This window comes from Coregonus clupeaformis, chromosome 12 (assembly GCF_020615455.1).
Source record: "Coregonus clupeaformis isolate EN_2021a chromosome 12, ASM2061545v1, whole genome shotgun sequence".
NCBI classification, from domain to species: Eukaryota; Metazoa; Chordata; class Actinopteri; order Salmoniformes; family Salmonidae; genus Coregonus; species Coregonus clupeaformis.
In genome coordinates, this window is record NC_059203.1 from 35460355 (window position 1) to 35483782 (window position 23428).

Sequence of the window (23428 nt, forward strand, 5' to 3'; positions counted from 1 at the left end):
GTCATAGCTGTACTCCCTCTAGTCACAACCCATATTCTGCCCTCAACATCCCTTGAAGCGGGGCTCCCAGGACAGTTACAGTAACAGTAACTCTCTCCATGGAGCTGACTAACTGTTGGGTATGGTGCTGTTTGTTCATTGAGCACTCTGTGCAGCCTGGACAATGTGAGATTAAATGTGTTGGATTGTAAATTGTGAATTGTACAGATGTAGGATCTTAATTTGAGCCAGTTTGCTATAGCAGGAAAATAATCCTGCAAAACAGGAAATGTGAATTATTATTTGGATTATAATTCATGGGCATTTTTGTAGGGCTTGATACATTTTTCGTAAGGGAAAATCAAGTCTGAAATTTCAAACTTCAGATGACTTTTTAAACCTCAAATACACTACAAGTTTTAAATGTCCTGCTTTTCAGGAAAGTTCTCCTGCAACAGGGTGATCAAATTAAGATTCTACATCTGTATGTATTTATCTCACTTGTGACAAAGCTGGCCTGGCTGTGTGCACTAAAAATGGACAGACAAAGTCTTCCAAAATGAAGGATATTTATTTAGGAACAGAAAGGTAAAAAAAAGGGATGCTACAAGTAGACAATAGGCCTACTAAAATGTTTAAAATTCTACAACCTTTATACAAAAATTGGACAGCATCCTACTGGCCTGGATTCCACTGCTTCCACCAAATGTATGCTTTTTTGGATGAAATACAACTAATGTTGATAGTCAACTCAACTCTTTGGGATATTCCACCAGATTTTAAGCTTGTTACATCCAATGAAGCTTTTTCCATTTCCATATCAAACCTCGGAATCATCAAAACCGAAAAAGAGACACATAGTAGCTCACTCTACAAGGATTTTATTCACAAGACATATTACACATGAAAGGTTTTTCCTGGAGGATGAATACCTCCCAGCCTTGAGAACAGAGCTAAATTAGACAGATGCTTTGGGTGATACAGCTGTGGATGTCTGTACAAGTATGTGGTGGTCTTTTGATGTACTGTCACTAGGAAACAGAAAGGTCAAACGGAGGTCTTCTCAGTGTGAGAGGCAGACCATGATGATTCCTAGACCTGGAGCAGCACTGTTTTCACTCCCTGTGTGGCTGACAGGCAGCTGTGACAAATATTGTTGAATACACACAAAACCATCTGCTACATTCTGACATTCTACTAATTGGAAAACATAAATTCATGGCTGTTTTTATTGTTCTGTCAGGTAGGCTTTATTGGCATGGGAAATATATGTTTACATTGGCAAAGCAAGTGAAATAGATAATAAACAAAAGTGAAATAAACAAAACAAAAATTACAGTAAACATTACACTAACAAAAGTTCCAAAAGAATAAAGACATTCCAAATGTCACATTATGTCTATAAACAGTGTTGTAATGATGTGCAAATAGTTAAAGTACAGAAAGGAAAATAAATCAACATAAATATAGGCTGTATTTACAGTGGTGTTTGTTCTTCACTTGTTGCCCTTTTCTTGTGGCAACAGGTCACAAATCTTGCTGCTGTGATTGCACACTGTGGTATTTCACCCAATAGATATGGGAGTTTATCCAAATTAGATTTGTTTTCGAATTCTTTGTGGGTCTGTGTAATCTGAGGAAAGTATGTGTCTCTAATATGGTATATACATTTGGCAGGAGGTTAGGAAGTGCAGCTCAGTTTCCACCTCATTTTGTGGGCAGTGTGCACATAGCCTCTCTTCTCTTGAGAGCCAGGTCTGCCTACGGCGGCCTTTCTCAATAGGAAGACTATGCTCACTGAGTCTGTACATAGTCAAAGATTTCCTTAATTTTGGGTCAGTCACAGTGGTCAGGTATTCTGCTCAGTTTTTCTGTTAATTTTTTCCAACGTGTCAAGTAATTATCTTTTAGTTTTGTCATGATTTGGTTGGGTCTAATTGTGTTGCTGTCCTGGGGCTCTGTGGTGTCTGTTTGTGTTTGTGAACAGAGCCCCAGGACCAGCTTGCTTAGGGGACTTCTCCAGGTTAATCTGTCTGTAGGTGATGGCTTTGTTATGGAAGGTTTGGGAATCGCTTCCTTTTAGGTGGTTGTAGAATTTAACTGCTCTTTTCTGGATTTTGATAATTAGCGGGTATCGGCCTAATTCTGCTCTGCATGCATTACCTGGTGTTTTACGTTGTACACAGAGGATATTTTTGCAGAATTCTGCTAAATTCTCTCTCTCTCTCTCTCTCTCTCTCTCTCTCTCTCTCTCTCTCTCTCTCTCTCTCTCTCTCTCTCTCTCTCTCTCTCTCTCTCTCTCTCTCTCTCTCTCTCTCTCTCTCTCTCTCTCTCTCTCTCTCTCTCTCTCTCTCTCGTGTGTTTATGTGTGTGTGTTTATAAGCTCAAGCTGTGTTGTCCCCAGGCTACTTCAGTGCTATAGGGATTTGCTGTGGTGGTGTCCTCCCCTCAAACTCTGTTAGTCTCTGTCAGTCTCATGAGGAGGCCAGTACAAAAAAGTAAGAAAATGTATGCACTCACTGCTGTAAGCCATCTGCTAAATTACTTACATGTAAATGTAGTTAGCACACATGAGCCTGTGAAGGACATAAACTCAAGGAAATAGCTATTTTGTGTGTGTGTGTGTGTGTGTCTGTGTGTGTGTGGTAGCAGGTAGCTGAGATCGGGGGTTGATGGTGGTAAGCTGTTTGCAAAATGACTGTGTGAAGTCAAGCCCTCTTGAGCATTGTGACCGTGACTGGGGTGTGGTGGGCGAGTGACAGTGAGAGAGAGAAAGAAGGAGAGCGAGAGATAGAGGGAGAGAGAGAGAGAGTGGTTGCTAGGGGAGGAAGGCAGCAAGACAAATTATTTGCCATGTCAGTGGAAAATCACTCCCCCCTGCCCCCCACACAGAGATTCAGTTCCTAGGTGATAGCAGAGTAAGCAGCACCTTAAGTGGGCTGTGTGTATTTTTAATTAGATGAAGTACCTAGCAGTACACTAGAGAGGTGAGTGGTGATTGGCTTGAGCCATTAACCTGTTAAAACAACACTAATGAACTGTGTGAAGGATACTAATGAACTGTGTGAAGGATATATCCCGTTCACCCTGAATAGGATAAATACTGCAGGAGGGAAAGGGTAAATCAGTTTACTAGCTAGTGATCCTATAATTGGGGCCAGGAGTTTTTCCTCACCATGTGAAACCTTAGGGCCCTATAAAACTATTAAGGTCATTATATATCCATGCATTCTCTAAATGTATGTTATGTCACAGTTGTGTCTCTCCCTCTCTTTCTGTATACCCACCAATCCCTTCCTTTATTGGATTGAGCCAAGGGTTACAAGCTAAAAGCAGGAAACAGGTCTTCCCCCCACCCTTATTCATTTGCACTCAACAGAATGAAACAAATTGATATTGTCTGATGTTGTTATTTTTCATGCAACAAAGCTTTTAGTAGCTCTATCTCTCTCTCTCTCTCTCTATATATATATATATATCCCTCTCTTTCTTGCCCGCACTTGCGCGCACACACACACACACACACACACACACACACACACACACACACGCACACACACACACTCAGAGAGACAGACAGACAGACAGACTGAGGGGGGCTGCAGTTCCAGTCCTCCAAATAGAGCTGATTATAGAGCCTGCAGCCTGAGCTGAGTCCCACAGACAGCCGTAATTCACCAGCCACAGCTGCACTGCCTGATAACACAGCATCGCCAGCACAACGAATAGAATAGGGGAGTGTGTGTGTGTGTGTGTGTGTGTGTGTTAGAAGGGTAAAGGAGAGAGAATTAGAGGAAGTGTGTGTGCATGTTTTTGTGTCTATACAGTAGATGGATGGAGAGAGGACAGAGTGTTGAGACAGAGACTGATAGAGTGTGAGATAGGAGGATTAATCAACACCCTTTTTAATATACAGTTGAAGTCGGAAGTTTACATACACTTAGGTTGGAGTCATTAAAACTCGTTTTTCAACCACTCCACAAATATCTTGATAACAAACTATAGTTTTGGCAAGTCGGTTAGGACATCTACTTTGTGCATGACACAAGTAATTTTTCCAACAATTGTTTACAGACAGATTATTTCACTTATAATTCACTGTATCACAATTCCAGTGGGTCAGAAGTTTACATACACTAAAATGACTGTGCCTTTAAACAGCTTGGAAAATTCCAGAAAATGATGTCATGGCTTTAGAAGCTTCTGATAGGCTAATTGACATAATTTGAGTCAATTGGAGGTGTACCTGTGGTAGAGATAGAGCGAGATCCCAATACTGTACTTCCAAATCCTGCTGAGACTCTTTATAAACTCTTTCCTTTTAATCACCAGGTTTATTGAACCCCAAATACATCCTTCCTACCTACTCTATTTTAGTGATTCAAGCAGGAATTGAACCCACAACTATGGCGTTGCTAGCACAACTCTCTTACCAATTGAGCCACACATTCATTCGGCATTGCAACAATTCCCTCACTCACCCAGTGTTTCTGTCTTTTCTAGTAGTTCCATGTAATACTCAGTGTATTTGTCGAACAGTGAGAGGAAGGGTTGTCTAGGGAGATGGAACTGCCTAGTCATGGAAAGAAAGATAGATAGAACTCCCTGTGGCTCAACAGGAGGTGGAGTGGAATGGAGGGAGTGGAAAAACGAAAGAGGGATGCTGACACAACAGGAGTGTGTGCATGTCCTGTGGTACATGTATGTACTCTATGTGCATTGTGTTGACGCTAAGCTGAGGGAAAGGTGCTATACCTTACAGCGCAGGTACAGCTCTGGGTTCTTTTATACGATTTGACTTCACAAGGTAAGAATGGTCACTTAAGTCTTGGTTTTCCCTTGAAAAACATAGTGTGTGTTATATCTTAATCTGGAGACTAGTTATATAAAACTGTGATTGGAAGCTTGAAAATGCAACTTTGCATAAAATATATAGGATAATGAAAAATGATACTTTACTTTCAGTACTGCAACTTTTTTAACTCGTCAAACTACAGCTACAAATGCCAGTGCTCAACTATTAAGACCTGTTTGTGTGATAAATGTTGAACTGAAAGTGAGGGAACTCCAGTGAAGGTGAACCAGCCAGGCCTCTGCAGGATAAGTGAAACAGCCCTCTCCTTGAGGTGAGGTGGAGTGGGCCCAGCTGTCCTCTGTCCTATTTATGGTGGGGTTTCTGTTGTTATGAATTATGCCACCATCGAGGGGTTAGGCCAGGGGGAGGAAACTGATAGAACAGGTCTGTTAAAGAGGTGGAGTTTACAGGGACAGGGACTGTCTCCCTCCTCACCCCACTCACCCTCGCTCGCCCCCTCATCCCCACGCTCATTTATCACAGCTCACATCTCTAATGCTAGCTGGCGGAACAGGAATTATTCTAAAGTGCTTTTTCCAAATGGGTCGATACCTTTTTGCCCCTGTGTTTTATCGGACAGAGCACAGGAGAACCAGAAAAAGTAAATCAGTGTTCTGTGTATTTACTCTGATGCCATGCCACTCTGATATGCATTGCGGATTATGATACACACACACACACACACACACACACACACACACACACACAGAAAGGCTGGAGATAGGCAGTGATGTGCTGAAATGAATCGCTGTGATGATTCAAGGTTGAATCATCTCATTCATGGAAGGTATTGATGCATGCAGTTCACATAAAGTGAACCAGAGCAGTTCCATAGGTTTACATTAGGATGGTCACCCATTCTACTGAATGAATACACATTGCAGCAAGTTGAAGGGAATGCCTGCTGCTGGAAGTTTCAATACCGGGAATAATTCAAATTTATCCAGAGTCCCGGGAAATACTGCAAAAATCAGAAGTGCCCATTTAAAGCGTTAAAAATCAAGATATCGTCACTATGCCAGGGTTCTCTACAAGCTGGTAGAGCACGGCGCTTGTAACGCCAGGGTAGTGGGTTCGATCCCCGGGACCACCCATACACAAAAATGTATGCATGCATGACTGTAAGTCGCTTTGGATAAAAGCGTCTGCTAAATGGCATTATTATTATTATTATTATTATTATTATTATTATTATTATTATTATTATTATTATTATTCTCCCCAAATCAGAGGGGCTCTGCACCACCTTGTAAGCTTGGTTGCACCACTATGTAAAGATTTCAGAGCAAGTCAAACTGATATTTAATCATGATAGAGTAACTATCTTTGATCGCTAATGGCATTGTTGTGAATTGCGAAACAGGCAGTTCATGTTCCTCAATTCATTCAGCGCATTTCAGCAGTAGGCTATCTCGACACAGAGCGCACCCAGAGTATAGCTTTGTCGAATCATACAAACTTTGTAATGGCAGTCAAACAAAAGTCAAATGACAAAAGCTTGCTAGATAACCTCCTTCAAAATATCCATATCTACTCTCATACCGTTTGTTGATCACACATTCTCTACCGAAGCTCTCATATGGTCAGCAAAAGGAGACAGAGCAGAAGCGGAGGAAATGTTATAGCAGTATTTTCACATACTTAGACGAGAGACGTGCTTTCATAATGCAACCTATGGATTACAGAATAAAGTTAGGAATTTTCATGCGAGACTGGAGTCAGGATTTTGGGTTTCAGTGGGATTGGGTCTGGATAGGAAAATAGCCTATAGACTCTAGGACAGGAGAATATATAGTTTTCCCTGTGACTAAGATGACTATGTAGTGAATTGTGCATAGGCCTATCAAATTTGTGATTGTCTGAAGAGTCACATTGACAGCTCAAAGAGGCACGCGTTATTTTCTAGGCTATACTGTAGGGGTTTCCTGTAGAGTTTATTAACTGCATTCGGATCGGATGTGCTGTCCAGCAGTATCAATTATGCGTGTGCTTTGGATTTATGGGACTTTGTGTGAAGTAAATCCGCTAGGCTATAGGCTTCCATGCGACAACCTGTTTGGATAATGTGCTATTTTATTTGTTGGTAATCTGCTGCTGCGCATGTTGTGTACTTTGTGGAACTGCATTAGTGCGACATTGGTTGTAATTTCCCAGGTCTTGTCATTTAATTTTTCAGGAAATGTGAACAGTGTTCTATTCCTGTTCGGTGGGTCTCCAGCCCAGTGACTATCTCAAAGACTTTGGACTTTTTGATTAACTGTTTTTGATAGACTGAACAGTCGTATGGTGGCAAGAGATATTTAAGTTACAGTTTTGACTTCTGTTGAGTTATTAAGTGCTTGAACAGTGATATATACTCTGATTTGAGCTAGGCCTTTTATTTTGCAGTTTGAATTCTTTTTTGACAGTGATAAAGCAACAGGACATTTTCCTGTTTGCACCGGTCCTTTGGCTCCAGTGTCCTGGTCATGCCCTGAAAACATCCCGCAGACAGAGTACTACCTCACACTCTGTTTAAAAAAGAAGGCAAAACTTGGTTGTTGAGTCAACATTGTTTCACGTTATTTCACTATAAGTTATCAATGTGATTATGTTGCATCAAAATTGATTTTTCATTGAATCAGCAAAAGGTAATGAACATTCAAAGGTTTTGTTTTAATTTAACCCATGTTTCAACCAGACATCAACAACTCTCCATAGTTCTAGAATCAGTGTTCCTATTCCCACCAGACTAGTGGTTGGCATGATCTAGTCCCACTGTAACAACAGAGCCGCGGTGTCTCCTGGTATTTGTGCCAGTCAGGCATTTATATCCAATTACAGTGAGATGTCTGCACAGACTGTACCTCTTTAGACCCACACTGTTGGCATTCACATGCTCTGGCACTGTGGACTTATTGAAAGGAGACTTGTCCTGACACACACACACACACACACACACACACACACACACACACACACACACACACACACACACACACACTGTACCAGATGATGACAGACTGGCCCTGGTCCAGGTTTGTGATGATCCATCAAGGGTGTGTCAGAACAGCCAAACCCTGATTCGTTTATGCCTATGATTTAGGGTCTGCAGTGTTGCTGCAGATCTCTTTCTCTAATACACACCCACACACACGCATGCCTGCACATACACACAAAATTACAATTCCAGATCAGCCCTGGCTGTAAATGCAGAACCATTAGCTGTCTGGGACCAGTTGAACGACACCCTTGTTTTTGAATCCTTCTTTTTATTTTCAGTTGATTGAAGAGTTGAACATTGAGACATTGTGACAGAATATGTCACAAGGTTAATGATGTGTTTGTTATATCAGACTCAGTTTGTGATTGTACTGCTGAATGGAGCTCTGTGTGGAAATGTGTTAGTAGAACATCCTGACCTAGCTCCTCTCTGGTTGAGTGGCCGATTTTCGTTTGTCATGCTCTTTGATGGGTTTGTGTGTGTGTGCGTGCGTGCATGTGTGTGTGTGTGTGTGTGTGTCGGTTTGACGGTCTGTCTCCAGCTAAGGTCAACAATATTGACTGGGATTCGCCAGTAATGACATGGAAAAGGTACACATACCACACACACACTTCTACAGTGGGGGAAAAAAGTATTTAGTCAGCCACCAATTGTGCAAGTTCTCCCACTTAAAAAGATGAGCGAGGCCTGTAATTTTCATCATAGGTACACGTCAACTATGACAGACAAATTGAGGAAAAAAAATCCAGAAAATCACATTGTAGGATTTTTAATGAATTTATTTGCAAATTATGGTGGAAAATAAGTATTTGGTCACCTACAAACAAACAAGATTTCTGGCTCTCACAGACCTGTAACTTCTTCTTTAAGAGGCTCCTCTGTCCTCCACTCGTTACCTGTATTAATTGCACCTGTTTGAACTCGGTATAAAAGACACCTGTCCACAACCTCAAACAGTCACACTCCAAACTCCACTATGGCCAAGACCAAAGAGCTGTCAAAGGACACCAGAAACAAAATTGTAGACCTGCACCAGGCTGGGAAGACCGAATCTGCAATAGGTAAGCAGCTTGGTTTGAAGAAATCAACTGTGGGAGCAATTATTAGGAAATGGAAGACATACAAGACCACTGATAATCTCCCTCGATCTGGGGCTCCACGCAAGATCTCACCCCGTGGGGTCAAAATGATCACAAGAACGGTGAGCAAAAATCCCAGAACCACACGGGGGGACCTAGTGAATGACCTGCAGAGAGCTGGGACCAAAGTAACAAAGCCTACCATCAGTAACACACTACGCCGCCAGGGACTCAAATCCTGCAGTGCCAGACGTGACCCCCTGCTTAAGCCAGTCCAGGCCCGTCTGAAGTTTGCTAGAGTGCATTTGGATGATCCAGAAGAGGATTGGGAGAATGTCATATGGTCAGATGAAACCAAAATATAACTTTTTGGTAAAAACTCAACTCGTCGTGTTTGGAGGACAAAGAATGCTGAGTTGCATCCAAAGAACACCATATCTACTGTGAAGAATGGGGGTGGAAACATCATGCTTTGGGGCTGTTTTTCTGCAAAGGGACCAGGACGACTGATCCGTGTAAAGGAAAGAATGAATGGGGCCATGTATCGTGAGATTTTGAGTGAAAACCTCCTTCCATCAGCAAGGGCATTGAAGATGAAACGTGGCTGGGTCTTTCAGCATGACAATGATCCCAAACACACCGCCCGGGCAACGAAGGGGTGGCTTCGTAAGAAGCATTTCAAGGTCCTGGAGTGGCCTAGCCAGTCTCCAGATCTCAACCCCATAGAAAATCTTTGGAGGGAGTTGAAAGTCCGTGTTGCCCAGCGACAGCCCCAAAACATCACTGCTCTAGAGGAGATCTGCATGGAGGAATGGGCCAAAATACCAGCAACAGTGTGTGAAAACCTTGTGAAGACTTACAGAAAACGTTTGACCTGTATCAGTGCCAACAAAGGGTATATAACAAAGTATTGAGAAACTTTTGTTAATGACCAAATACTTATTTTCCACCATAATTTGCAAATAAATTCATAAAAAATCCTACAATGTGATTTTCTGGATTTCTTTTCCTCATTTTGTCTGTCATAGTTGATGTGTACCTATGATGAAAATTACAGGCCTCTCTCATCTTTTTAAGTGGGAAAACTTGCACAATTGGTGGCTGACTAAATACTTTTTTTCCCCACTGTATAACTGTGACAACCCTAGTACACTTCAGTGAGTGCCTGGAGGAAAAGCAGTGTGTGCGTTAAGTGTGTGTGTGTTAGTTAGACAACTACATCAGGATATGATTGGGAAGCTGGAGCATTGATCTATTCACTAAGGGGCCGATTCCGACCCGATTCCAACTACAGTATAGGTCATTGTCAATAATAGGTCACAATTCGGTGCACAGTGTTCGATTTGCCTGCTGGGGGTCAAGGAGACCCCCACCTCAGGAAACCATTGACAATTATGTGCTGTTTTCAATTGTTAAATAAATGTTATAACTATTTGGTTTTAATATCATCAACTCTTGAAGAGCATAGTCAGAACTACACATTTCCGATTATTAGCTCAATCATCAGAGTTATACAGCAAATAACTGCATGCTTTTCAGTAAACATCAATTGATCGTGTAATTTCAGATTTGTGAGAGTAGCCTATCCATTTGGCATATACCTACACTCTTAGAAAAAAAAGGTGCTGTCTAGAACCCTTTCCAGTTAGAACCCTTTTGGTTCCAGGTAGAACCTTTTTTGGTTCCATGTAGAACCCTTTCCACAGTGGGTTCTACATGGAACCCAAAAGGGTTCTACCTGGAACCAAAAAAGGTGCTCTTAAAGGGACAGCCAAATTACCCTTTTGGAACCCTTTTTTTCTAGGAGTGTAGCTAGCTAGCTAGGCAAACAACATGTCATTAGCTTGCTTCATCAGAGATTAGGCTTTGGAAAGAGCTTGACATCGGCAAGTCCTCGTCCTGGTAAAGTTGTCAGTCGTACTACTGTCATCACCACTATAGATGGCAAGCAAACCAAACAATATTTGGATATAGTCATCTAGTTTATCCCCTGAAAGTTTGCTTATTATCTAGCTAGCCGTATTGACGTGATCTGTTTAGCTAGCCAATTTGACGTGGTCCATCAATCAATGTAGCCTATCATGTCTGTCAGCAGCAATCATGATTAAACACTTGAAAAAGGGGATGCTAGGTAACTTCGCTAGGTAGGCCTACATTGGTTGAAGAAAACAGTACATTATGTCTACTTACATGTGTAGCCAACTGTACAAAGTTTCTACCAGCAGCTTGCAAAGTAAACATTATCAGCTAACAGTACGTCTGCAAATGCGCCCTTCTTCTGCTTGACAGGCAGAGCCCACAAAGGAAGTTAAATGAACCTAAACCACTCATACTTGTCAGGTATAGGTTACTTTTATTTTATATCACTCAAATATCCAATTAATTGAATAACACATTAATAAACAGCAAAATGGAGAACAGCATTGTGTTCATGAGAATCTCCCCTTTCCACAGTGGGGTCACATTAGTTTGTAGCCCAAACAATCCCCCTTCAGACAAGTCATAGAGCAAAACGGAGACCACCATCGTGTTCGTGAGATTCTCCCCTTTCCATAGAGTTTTGTAGGTCAAACCGTTCGGACGCTACAGACGTTTTCGCAAGAAGACCAATTTTTGGGATGTCTCATGGTCTGACAAACACCGCTCTAGCTCTGCCACCTTTCACTTCAGATGTGGAAGTGCGACATCGACAGATTTTGCTGGGGATTTTTTAAATTATGTTACTTAGAATTGACACACCGGTGCGTCAATCGACTCTAGGGGGTTAACATGATACAAATTGTAGAATAAAACGGAGAAAAGCCCTGGTATATAATAAAAACATTCTAAAGCACATATATTAACTCAACAGGTTCAGCCCTACAGAAGCCTATAGCTTGGGTCTCCAAATTTCATCCATGCAAATTATGAGGGCACACAATTAAAATTCTGCATAATGGCACAGCTATTTATAGCCTACTTCACTGTGGAAAAGGGGAAATCATTTAAAACAATTGCTTTGTGTATTTACAATAGCGGGTGAATAGCCTCCGCCACACCTTAATATCTTAGATCTCCACCCTGAACGAATAGCGGGTGAATAGCCTCCGCCACACCTTAATATCTTAGATCTCCACCCTGAACAAATAGCGGGTGAATAGCTTCCGCCACACCTTAATATCTTAGATCTCCACCCTGAACAAATAGCGGGTGAATAGCTTGCTATTCTCATGCTTAAGTTCAAGGTCAGAATACGCATAGAGAGAGAAGTGCATAAAAAGGGATTTGCGTTCCATTTACGTGCACTTAACTCTGGTTGGAATCGGCCCCTTAGTGAATAGATCAATGCTCCAGCTTCCCAATCATATCCTGATGTAGTTGTCTAACTAACACACACACTCTTAACGCACACACTGCTTTTCCTCCAGGCAGTCACTGAAGTGTACTAGGGTTGTCACAATACCAACATTTTATTAACGATACTATACCAGGCCAAGCATCACGATACCCGGGTAGTATCGAGATACCACAGGGAAAATGTGTCTCTCCGCTGTGTGTCGTGGCACACAACTTCCGCATCATGCATGCATTATTTTCCAGAGAACTCATATAGCCCCTCATTGATTAAACCTTACATAATGATTGACATGTCATTGTGGCAGTAAGCAGAACAATAATACATGAAACTCTCATTACTCTTCGGTGGTTCTTTTGATCGGTAGGATGTAAAATTCAGTAGTATCATATGAAACGGTACTACGGTATTCATAAATCTTGGTATCATAAGGATCATAATGTTTTGGTACCGTGATATTACCGTGGTACCAGTATACCGTGCAACACTAAAGTGTACATGCACGCACACATTCACGCACACAGGAACACGCATTCACACACTGAAATCCATATCAAGTGGGAGGAAGCATCCATCCATATGCATGAAGAGAGCTATATTTAATTCCTACTGTGTACTGTATGCTGAGCTTGGACTGCTTGGTCAAAGGTTGGTAAAGGTTGCATTACTATGGAAGAGTAATGGTCAGAGTGGGAATTAATTAGAAATGACCCCCACCCATACTGTAGACTTAACACCAAGTACACCAAGCCTGCTGCATGTGTTCAATTAAACAGCTCTGTTGAAGATGCTGCAGATTACAGATGGAGTACTCCTGGTAAACATGCTGAGCTCTGAGCATTAGGTCCAACCAGATCCCTTTCCCACGAGCACACTGCCCACATCAACCAATACGTCATCACAAACACACACTGCAGTGTAAGCAAAAAGCATGTGAGAACACCAACAAAGTTGATCATAAATGTGGTGAAACATGTTAATCTAGAAACCTTGATCTCTCTGAAGATACAGTACAACATCACAGCAGCCAACAAGCAGCAGTGTGATAGATGTGTCGCTTTGTTTATTTATTGATTCAACTCTCCTTGGATGGCACAGATAGGAGGTTTCACTGGCCTGCCTGCCCTTCACAACTCTTGTCTTCTTCAAGCCCAGGCCTAATGAGTGTTTGTGTGCGTGTGTGTTTGTGTTTGTGGGTGTGTGTGTGTGTGTCTGTGTGCGTGTGTCTTTGTGTATGTCTCGGTGCGTGCACGAACATGTGTGAAAGAAACAACCATCTGACCTATAATCCTATTTTTATGCATTTGTGTCCTCCTCTGAGGCTCCTAGTGTCTAATGGCCTCTGAGGCTGTTCTGAGTTACCAAGTGTCTGTGCTTTGATGCTGGTTTTTACATTTACATTTGACATTTTAGTCATTTAGCAGACGCTCTTATCCAGAGCGACTTACAGTAAGTGAGTGCATACATTTTTTGATAGGAAATCATCAGTTAGGGACAGGTAATGGCTCAGTGGAACTCAGCATGGGGTTTGGTGCTCCAATTGACCTTATGACACAGATGACAAGGACTCCGAGACACCTTGATGACACCTTGATGACACCTTGATGGCACCTTGATGGCACCTTGATGACACCTTGATGGCACCTTGGTGGCACCTTGATGACACCTTGGTGACACCTTGATGACACCTTGGTGACACCGTGCTGCCTGCCTTCCTCCGGACTTGCTCCAGAGACCATCTTTGCTTGCTCTCCCCCTTTGACCACCTCCCTCCGATGACCACTCAGGCCATGCACTTTCCCGCCATTCCACATGACCTTCCATCTCATGAATGATGTTGTTGTTTTCTAAATTGCTTGTATTTTTTTTGTTGCTTTAAAGCGCTTTGAGATTCATTATGTACTGAATAGCGCTATAAAAGTTGAAGATTATTATTATGATGTTGATCTCACTCCTCATAGCTTCTGTTTGTACATGTGAGTGTGTGTGTGCGTGTGTGTTCGTCCGTGTGTATGTGTGAGTGAGCGTCTGTGTGTGAGTGTGTGTGAGTGTGTGCGTGTATGCGTGCGTGTATGTGTGTAAACGTGTATGTGTGTGTGTGTGTGTGTGTGTGAGGTTCTAATGTTACACTCTTTAGAAAAAAGGGTTGCAAAAGGGTTATTTGGCTGTCCCCATAGGATAACCTTTTTGGTTCCAGATAGAACCCTTTTTGGTTTCAGGTAGAACCCTTTTGGGTTCCATGTAGAACCCTCTGTGGAAAGGCTTATTCGTGGAACCCAAAAGGGTTTTACCTGGAACCAAAAGGGTTCTACCTGGAACCAAAAAAGGTTATTCAAAGGTTTCCCCAATTTAGGTTCTAGATAGCATGTTTTTTTCTAAGAGTGTATTTTCTGTGTTTGTATCTTCCAGAGGCCAGATGAGGAAGTGATAGTGGACCAAGGAGGAACCAGCTCAGTCCTCAACATCCACTATGAGAAGGAGGAGCTAGAGGGTGAGAAACCTGACCACCTCATTAACCTTTATCTGTGTGTATGTGTGCTTAGCAATTGAGCTCATACATTTTTCAGCACTGTAGTCGGGCAACCACTGTTCATGTGAAGTGTGTATATATTGTGTGTGTTTGTGTGTGTGTTTGTATGAGCATAATTGCATGTGTTAGCACAATATTGTGTACCACACGTTTGTTCATGAGAGAATGTGAAGTGTGTCTTTCTTTATAGTGTGTGTGTTTTTCCATCCCTGGCCGTGCTCTGGTGCAGATGAATAGAGATCTACATTAGTAATGGATCCGCCAGGTAGGCCTGAGCAGGTTGAGGGGGGTCTACTCTGTCATCGATGTGTGTGTTGTCTCACTTTCCTCTGTAATGAGGAGAAAGCTGGATAGAGAACTGAACACACCCTGATGAATGAACTCTTCTGACAACTTTCTTCTATTATTAACGGGTAGCTGTGGAATCACATCAAATACATTTGCACTGAATGTTTATCAATGTAGCTCACACACACACACACACACACACACACACACACACACACACACACACACACACACACACACACACACACACACACACACACACACACACACACACACACACACACATGCCCACAGCCTCCAACATGTGGCTGCCAAAAGGCTGTTGTGTCATGTTTGCCTAACAGATGAGATTGGGCAGATTAACAAATTCAACAGCTGCTTGATTAGTGCGTGCTGTGGGTTTTTAGAACGGTCTCTTTTAGAGCGTTAACTCTTATTTACTTCATCCTGGCGTATCCCATTGTGCTGGATAGGCTAAATCAAGCTTACCTAAAGTATTTATAGGAAATTATGTAGGACCCATGTTGAATATGCACCATAGAACTTGAAGCTAAATCACAAAACATTTGTTCACTCTCTCTTTCTCTTTGAGTTTTTATAGTGCTGATGTGAGGGCTATTAAATCGATCCACTAAAGTGGTTTGAAAATTCTAATTCTTTCTCTCTTTCTCTCTCCCTCTCTCCCTCTCTCCCTCTCTCTGCTCCACCTCATCTCCTCTCTGTTCCACCGCCCTCTGTCTCTCCAGGTCACAGGACTCTGTTTTTGGGGGTGCGTATGCCCATGGGCAGACAGAGCCACCGCCACCACCGCCCCCACGGGTCACGCCACCGCAAGAAGGACAGGAGGGCAGAGAGCGCTACGCAGCAGGACGAGGAGGGAGAGGGGGCCTCAGCCTCTCATGGTGAGATACGTGCTCATACACACACACACACACACACACACACACACTTGTTTTTCTATCCTCAAGGAGACCTAAAATTGATTTCCATTCAAAATCCTATTTTCCCTAAACTTAACCCTAACCCTTACCCTAACATTAACCCATAACCCATAACCCTAGCCCAAATCCTAAACCTATCTCCTAACCCTAAACCTAACCCCTAACCCCTTACCCTAACCCTAATTCTAACTGTAATTGTAACCCTAACCCTAAACCTAACCCCTAAGCTTAAAATAGCCTTTGTCCTCATGGGGATGTGGGAAATGTCCCCACGAGGGAGAATGTTCCTTGTTTTACTATCCTTGCGGGGACTTCGGGGGATTTTAGGTCCCCACCAGGACAGAAGAACAAGACCACACACACATGCAGCAATTTGACTATGTTCAATCCAAACAGCGTCATGTGTAATTTCAATGAAATCTTATATGAATGTTTCTGTGTCCATGAATGAACATGGACGCTAACTGTACATCATGTTGAAGGTTGCTGGCTGCTGGTGCATATGGGGGAGATTTCTCTGCAGTTCTATCCCTGAGGTTGTTCTATGGGAAGCCATTCACATTTGTAGGCTAACCTATGTGTCTCTATTTCCTCTCTGTTAGAGAGAGGATGGTAAACAAAGCATGTCGATACTGCAGCACAGGCCAGGCAGCTAGGCCAGTGGTGTTAATCCATGTCACCTTCACAGGGCTGTGGACACACTGCTAATGCAGCCTGCCTCAGCACCCCAGGCTAATATTGATAAGCACGCTGATTAGACAGCCCAGAGCAGGAACTAACACACACACACACACACACACACACTATTGCAATAGTGTCTGAAATACTGTAATATCTTGAGGTCAACAAGATTTCAGTCAATAATCCTTCCATCAACACAGGCAGGAAACAATTGTACATATCTAAACAGTCCATCTCCTATCATTATTTACTCTGCTTCGCTTCGCTTCTCTTCCCAACCCACACATCCTATCCTACTACCTCTGTCCCCTCCATATATTTTCCTCTCTCTCCATCCTTCCACTGTTCTCCCTTTTCCATCTCTCTTCTACCCAAATCTCTATCCTTCTTTTTCTCTCCTCTTCGTCGCTCCTCTGTTCATCTCTCTTCACCTTCCCTGCCCTGTATCCCTCTCTCTCCCCTCTTTATCTTTCTCTCCTCATCATCTCTCTCTATCCTTCCTTCTCTCTCTCCTCTTCATCTCTCTCACTCCATGTAGACACTCCGTCCCAGCGTGTCCAGTTCATTCTGGGGACAGAGGAGGATTCTGAACATGTGGCCCACGAGCTCTTCACTGAGCTGGACGAGATCTGTGTCAAAGAGGGCAAGGACGCAGAGTGGAAAGAAACTGCCAGGTCAGGGTGGGACATAGGAGTGTGTGTGTGCGTGCATATGGGTGAGACTTAACACAATTATTGTGGGAATCCCTACATTGCTTTAACTGCTAAACATCTCTTTCATCCCTCTCTCTTTCTCCCCCATCCCCGTAGGTGGTTGAAGTTTGAGGAGGACGTGGAGGATGGTGGAGAGCGGTGGAGTAAGCCCTATGTTGCCACGCTGTCCCTCCACAGCCTGTTTGAGCTGCGTAGCTGCCTCATCAATGGCAGCGTGCTGCTGGACATGCAGGCCAACACCATCGAGGAGATTGCAGGTTAGTTAGACCAACACAGAGACAGGGAAGAGCCTGTGGTCCAGTGGTAATGCTCCTGGTTCCAGACACATGTATGACTGGGGTTCAATCTCCACATCAACCTTCCCACTGTCTCACCCTCTGATCTCAAATATATCCGAATAAAGTGTCAAAAGACAAATAATTTATAATACAAATAGCCAAATATCTTCGATCTATTGAACAGGAATCAAAATTCCAGTTCAAGAATAGATCATTCCACATTCCTGCAGTTTTACAACAGCTGCTACTAACAGACCAATTACAAATCACCCCTATGAAAGGATTACATATGTACAGTATTAGCTTCACATTGATAAGGCAGTTGTCACCATATTGCCAGACTAGTGCCCCCCCCTAAATATATAAAGTAATTACAGTCAAATTGAGAGATGATGAGAACTTACATTTACATTTACATTTTAGTCATTTAGCAGACGCTCTTATCCAGAGCGACTTACAGGAGCATTTAGGGTTAAGTGCCTTGCTCAAGGGCACATTAACGTCATTTAGCAGACGCTCTTAGCCAGAGCGACTCACAAATTGGTGCGTTCACCCTATAGCCAGTGGGATAACCACTTTACAATTGGGGGGGTAGAAGGATTCCTTTATCCTATCCCAGGTATTCCTTAAAGAGGTGGGGTTTCAAATGTCTCCGGAAGGTGGTGAGTGACTCCGCTGTCCTGGCGTCGTGAGGGAGCTTGTTCCACTATTGGGGTGCCAGAGCAGCGAACAGTTTTGACTGGGCTGAGCGGGAACTATGCTTCCGCAGAGGAAGGGGAGCCAGCAGGCCAGAGGTGGATGAGCGCAATGCCCTCGTTTGGGTGTAGGGACTGATCAGAGCCTGAAGGTACAGAGGTGCCGTTCCCCTCACTGCTCCATAGGCAAGCACCATGGTCTTGTAGCGGATGCGAGCTTCAACTGGAAGCCAGTGGAGTGTGCGGAGGAGGGGGGTGACGTGAGAGAACTTGGGAAGGTTGAACACCAGACGGGCTGCGGCATTCTGGATGAGTTGTAGGGGTTTAATGGCACAGGCAGGGGAGGCCAGCCAACAGCGAGTTGCAGTAGTCCAGACGGGAGATGACAAGTGCCTGGATTAGGACCTGTGCCGCTTCCTGTGTAAGGCAGGGTCGTACTCTCGAATGTTGTAGAGCATGAACCTGCAGGAGCGGGTCACCGCCTTGATGTTGGCGGAGAACGACAGGGTGTTGTCCAGGGTCACGCCTAGGCTCTTCGCACTCTGGGAGGAGGACACAGCGGAGTTGTCAACCGTGATGGCGAGATCATGGAACGGGCAGTCCTTCCCCGGGAGGAAGAGCAGCTCCGTCTTGCCAGGGTTCAGCTTGAGGTGGTGATCCGTCATCCATACTGATATGTCTGCCAGACATGCAGAGATGCGATTCGCCACCTGGTTATCAGAAGGGGGAAAGGAGAAGATTAGTTGTGTATCGTCAGCGTAGCAATGATAGGAGAGACCATGTGAGGATATGACAGAGCCAAGTGACTTGGTGTATAGGGAGAAAAGGAGAGGGCCTAGAACTGAGCCTTGGGGACACCAGTGGTGAGAGCACGTGGTGCGGAGACAGCTTCTCGCCACGCCACTTGGTAGGAGCGACCGGTCAGGTAGGACGCAATCCAGGAGTGAGCCGCGCCGGAGATGCCCAGCTCGGAGAGGGTGGAGAGGAGGATCTGATGGTTCACAGTATCAAAGGCAGCAGACAGGTCTAGAAGGACAAGAGCAGAGGAGAGAGAGTTAGCTTTAGCAGTGCGGAGAGTCTCCGTGACACAGAGGAGAGCAGTCTCAGTTGAATGACCAGTCCTGAAACCTGATTGGTTTGGATCAAGAAGGTCATTCTGAGAGAGATAGCAAGAGAGTTGGCTAAAGACGGCACGCTCAATAGTTTTGGAAAGAAAAGAGAGAAGGGATACTGGTCTGTAGTTGTTGACATCAGTGGGGTCGAGTGTTGGTTTTTGAGAAGGGGAGCAACTCTCGCTCTCTTGAAGACGGAAGGGACATGGCCGGCGGTCAAGGATGAGTTGATCAGCGAGGTGAGGTAGGGGAGAAGGTCACCGGAGATGGTCTGGAGAAGGGAGGAGGGGATGGGGTCAAGCGGGCAGGTTGTTGGGCGGCCTGCAGTCACAAGTCGCAGGATTTTATCTGGAGAGAGAGGGGAGAAAGAAGTCAAAGCATAGGGTAGGGCAGTGTGAGCAGGACCAGCAGTGTCATTAGACTTAACAAACGAGGATCGGATGTCGTCAACCTTCTTTTCAAAGTGGTTGACGAAGTCATCCACAGAGAGAGAGGAGGGGGGGATTCAGGAGGGAGGAAAATGTGGCAAAGAGCTTCCTAGGGTTAGAGGCAGATGCTTGGAATTTAGAGTGGTAGAAGGTGGCCTTAGCAGCAGAAACAGATGAAGAAAATGTAGAGAGGAGGGAGGAAAAGATGCCAGGTCGGTAGGGAGTTTAGTTTTCTTCCATTTCCGCTCCGCTGCCCGGAGCTCTGTTCTGTGAGCTCGCAGTGAGTCATCAAGCCACGGAGCTGGAGGGGAGGACCCGAGCCGGCCGGGAGGATAGGGGACACAGAGAGTCAAAGGATGCAGAAAGGGAGGAGAGGAGGGTTGAGGAGGCAGAATCAGGAGATTGGAGGGAGAAGGATTGAGCAGAGGGAAGAGATGATAGGATGGAAGAGGAGAGAGTAGTGAGAGAGAGAGCGAAGGTTGCGGCGGCGCATTACCATCTGTGTAGGGGCAGAGTGAGTAGTGTGGGAGGAGAGCGAGAGAGAAAAGGAAACAAAGTAGTGGTCGGAGACTTGGAGGGGAGTTGCAGTGAGATTAGTAGAGGAGCAGCATCTAGTGAAGATGAGGTCAAGCGTATTGCCTGCCTTGTGAGTAGGGGGGACGGTGAGAGGGTGAGGTCAAAAGAGGAGAGGAGTGGAAAGAAGGAGGCAGAGAGAAATGAGTCAAACGTGGACATAGGGAGGTTGAAATCCCCCAAAACTGTGAGGGGTGAGCCATCCTCAGGAAAGGAACTTATCAAGGCGTCAAGCTCGTTGATGAACTCTCCAAGGGAACCTGGAGGGCGATAGATGACAAGGATATTAAGCTTAAATGGGCTAGTGACTGTGACAGCATGGAATTCAAATGAGGAGATAGACAGATGGGTTAGGGGAAAAATTGAGAATGTCCACTTGGGAGAGATGAGGATTCCTGTACCACCACCCCTCTGACCAGATGCTCTCGGGGTATGCGAGAACACATGGTCAGACGAGGAGAGAGCAGTAGGAGTAGCCGTGTTTTCAGTGGTGATCCATGTTTCCGTCAGCGCCAGGAAGTCGAGGGACTGGAGGTTGGCATAGGCTGGGATGAAGTCAGCTTTGTTGGCAGCAGAACGGCAGTTCCAGAGGCTGCCTGCGACCTGGAACTCCAGGTGAGGGGTGCGTGCAGGGACCACCAGGTTAGAGAGGCAGCAGCCGCGCGGTGTGGTGCGTTGTTTGTGTAGCCTGTGCAGAGAGGAGAGAACAGGGATAGGCAGAGGCATAGTTGACAGGCTGTAGCAAATGGCTACAAAAATGCAGAGGAGATCGGAATGAAATGAGCTAAGCATCTGGGAGAGGAGAGAGGGGGCCTTCCTCACCAAAAACTTCTACCTCAGAAACTAAAATTGTTTCACTGAACCACCCGAACAAAAACTCTCCCAACTTCCACCTTTAGAAATCAGAATTGTTGTGAACCACAGTTGTTCAATGTTTAAAGGAATAGACTCAACCCACTTTATTCAGCTAGCTAACTATGACACCATAGCTGACTAGCATGCTAGCATCCAATAACACACAGTTTAACACACAGTTAAGCACCAATACTTGGTCACAACAAACCACCAATAGTGTGTTAACTAGCTAACTAGCATGCTAGCATCCAGTAACACACAGTTTAGCACAAACACTTGGTCACAGCAAACCACCAATAGTGTGATAACACACTAAACAGATCATTCGTGTCTGTGTCAAGTTCCTTTCATGACGCAGCAATGATTCAACGTTGGCTAGCTAGGACAAGTATATTGTAATTAGCTACTACCGTACAGTTCGCTGGTCGTGTTGGGTAGCTAGCAATGGCCACTGTGTTGACTTTGTTTGAAGAACGGCTAGCTAGCTAGCTTCGTGCTACACCCGGCACACAATGGCTACTGTGTTGACTCTGACTCTGTTCGAAAAAACGGCTAGTTAGCTCGCTCGTGCTACAGCCGGCATGGCGGAAGACACTGCCAAGACACAGTAACTACCCACGATACCTAGCTATGACGCCGTAGCTAACTAGCAAGCTAGCATCCATTAACACACAATTTAGCACCAATACTTGGTTACAACAAACTGCCAAGAGTGTGTTAGCACACTAAACAGATAATTCATGTCCGTGTCTAGTTCCTTTCATAACGCATAACGCAGCAAAAATTAAACGTTGGCTAGCAGCACATTTAACATTGGAAACAGCTAATCGTTACCAGTAGCTACCCGCTAGCTAGCTAGCCTCGTGCTTCGATACTAACCTACAATTACCTACGGAAACCTACAATAACAACAATACTAACCTATAATAAATACAATACCTAACTACAACTAACTACCAACCTACGATCTAATATATGGTTAAGCTTTACTCAACACCATATGAGAAGCTCTCCACCGTTGCTAATCGTTGCTAATCGTTACCAGTAGCTACCCGCTAGCTAGCTAGCCTCGTGCTTCGATACTAACCTACAATTACCTACGGAAACCTACAATAACAACAATACTAACCTATGATAAATACAATACCTAACTACAACTAACTACCAACCTACGATCTAATACATGGTTAAGCTTTACTCAACACCATATGAGAAGCTCTCCACCGTTGCTAATCGTTGCTAATCGTTACCAGTAGCTACCTGCTAGCTAGCTAGCCTCGTGCTTCGATACTTGCATGCACTGTGATGCTGGAGGACTAGAGCAATGAACTGTGTCTATCACACACTGGCCTGACATTTCACCAGATGGACAGAGGGTGACAGGTACACAGACAGACTGAACAGGTGGCTCCCTCGTTCTTCTCCTCCTCTCCCTCTTCTCCATGTGACACCTGTCAGCAGCACCTGTCACCTGTCTGTCTAGATGATGTAAGAGCATTGTGTCTAACAGCATACAGAGACTGGCCTCTAGTCTTATCATGCATAACATTACAGAGTGTGCTGAGAGAGACAAGTTGGGATCCTAGTCTAGACACTCCAATTCAAAACAATGATATGTGGACTGCAGCCATATTGGAGTGCTCAGAGAGAAAGAGAGAGACATACTCTATATGGGGACTGCTGATGATTCTCTGCAATCACACCACAGTCAGTGTGTGGTACAGAAGCACACTAGTACTGAGCGATTAGTGCTTTTTGAGGTCGGTTCGGTTTCGGTTCGATCATTTTTTTGGGAAACCACCGTTTTCGTTTTTTTTTACATTAAATGTATTATGAAATAATGACATTAAAATGATTTTAGAGCTTCCCTCAGCCATCACCTGCCTTTTTCCTGACACTGACAGTGGGTTGAATGCTCTAACAACACAGAATAAAACAATTAATAAGAGGCCTGTGATGGTAGTGCATGCCCATTACTGCTTATCACTTATCCATAATTTATTCACATGACTTACTTTGCTTTAATAAAATATTTCAGTTGTGTATATTACTTAGTTTTTATTTGATTACTTTATTATTTTTTATTCCTTAAAGTCTTCATCTC

General features: G+C 44.1%; 1 protein-coding gene across 1 annotated transcript in view; it reads left to right on the forward strand.

Annotated features, from left to right (window-relative positions):
• slc4a8 (solute carrier family 4 member 8) overlaps positions 1 to 23428 on the forward strand; it is a 62730-nt gene that overhangs the window by 8385 nt on the left and 30917 nt on the right. Inside the window, exons 2-5 of the mRNA XM_041891273.1 lie at positions 14640 to 14721; positions 15795 to 15950; positions 17209 to 17344; positions 17480 to 17640. Of these exons, the coding sequence (XP_041747207.1) occupies positions 14640 to 14721; positions 15795 to 15950; positions 17209 to 17344; positions 17480 to 17640 (535 nt within the window). The remainder of the gene's footprint in view (positions 1 to 14639; positions 14722 to 15794; positions 15951 to 17208; positions 17345 to 17479; positions 17641 to 23428) is intronic.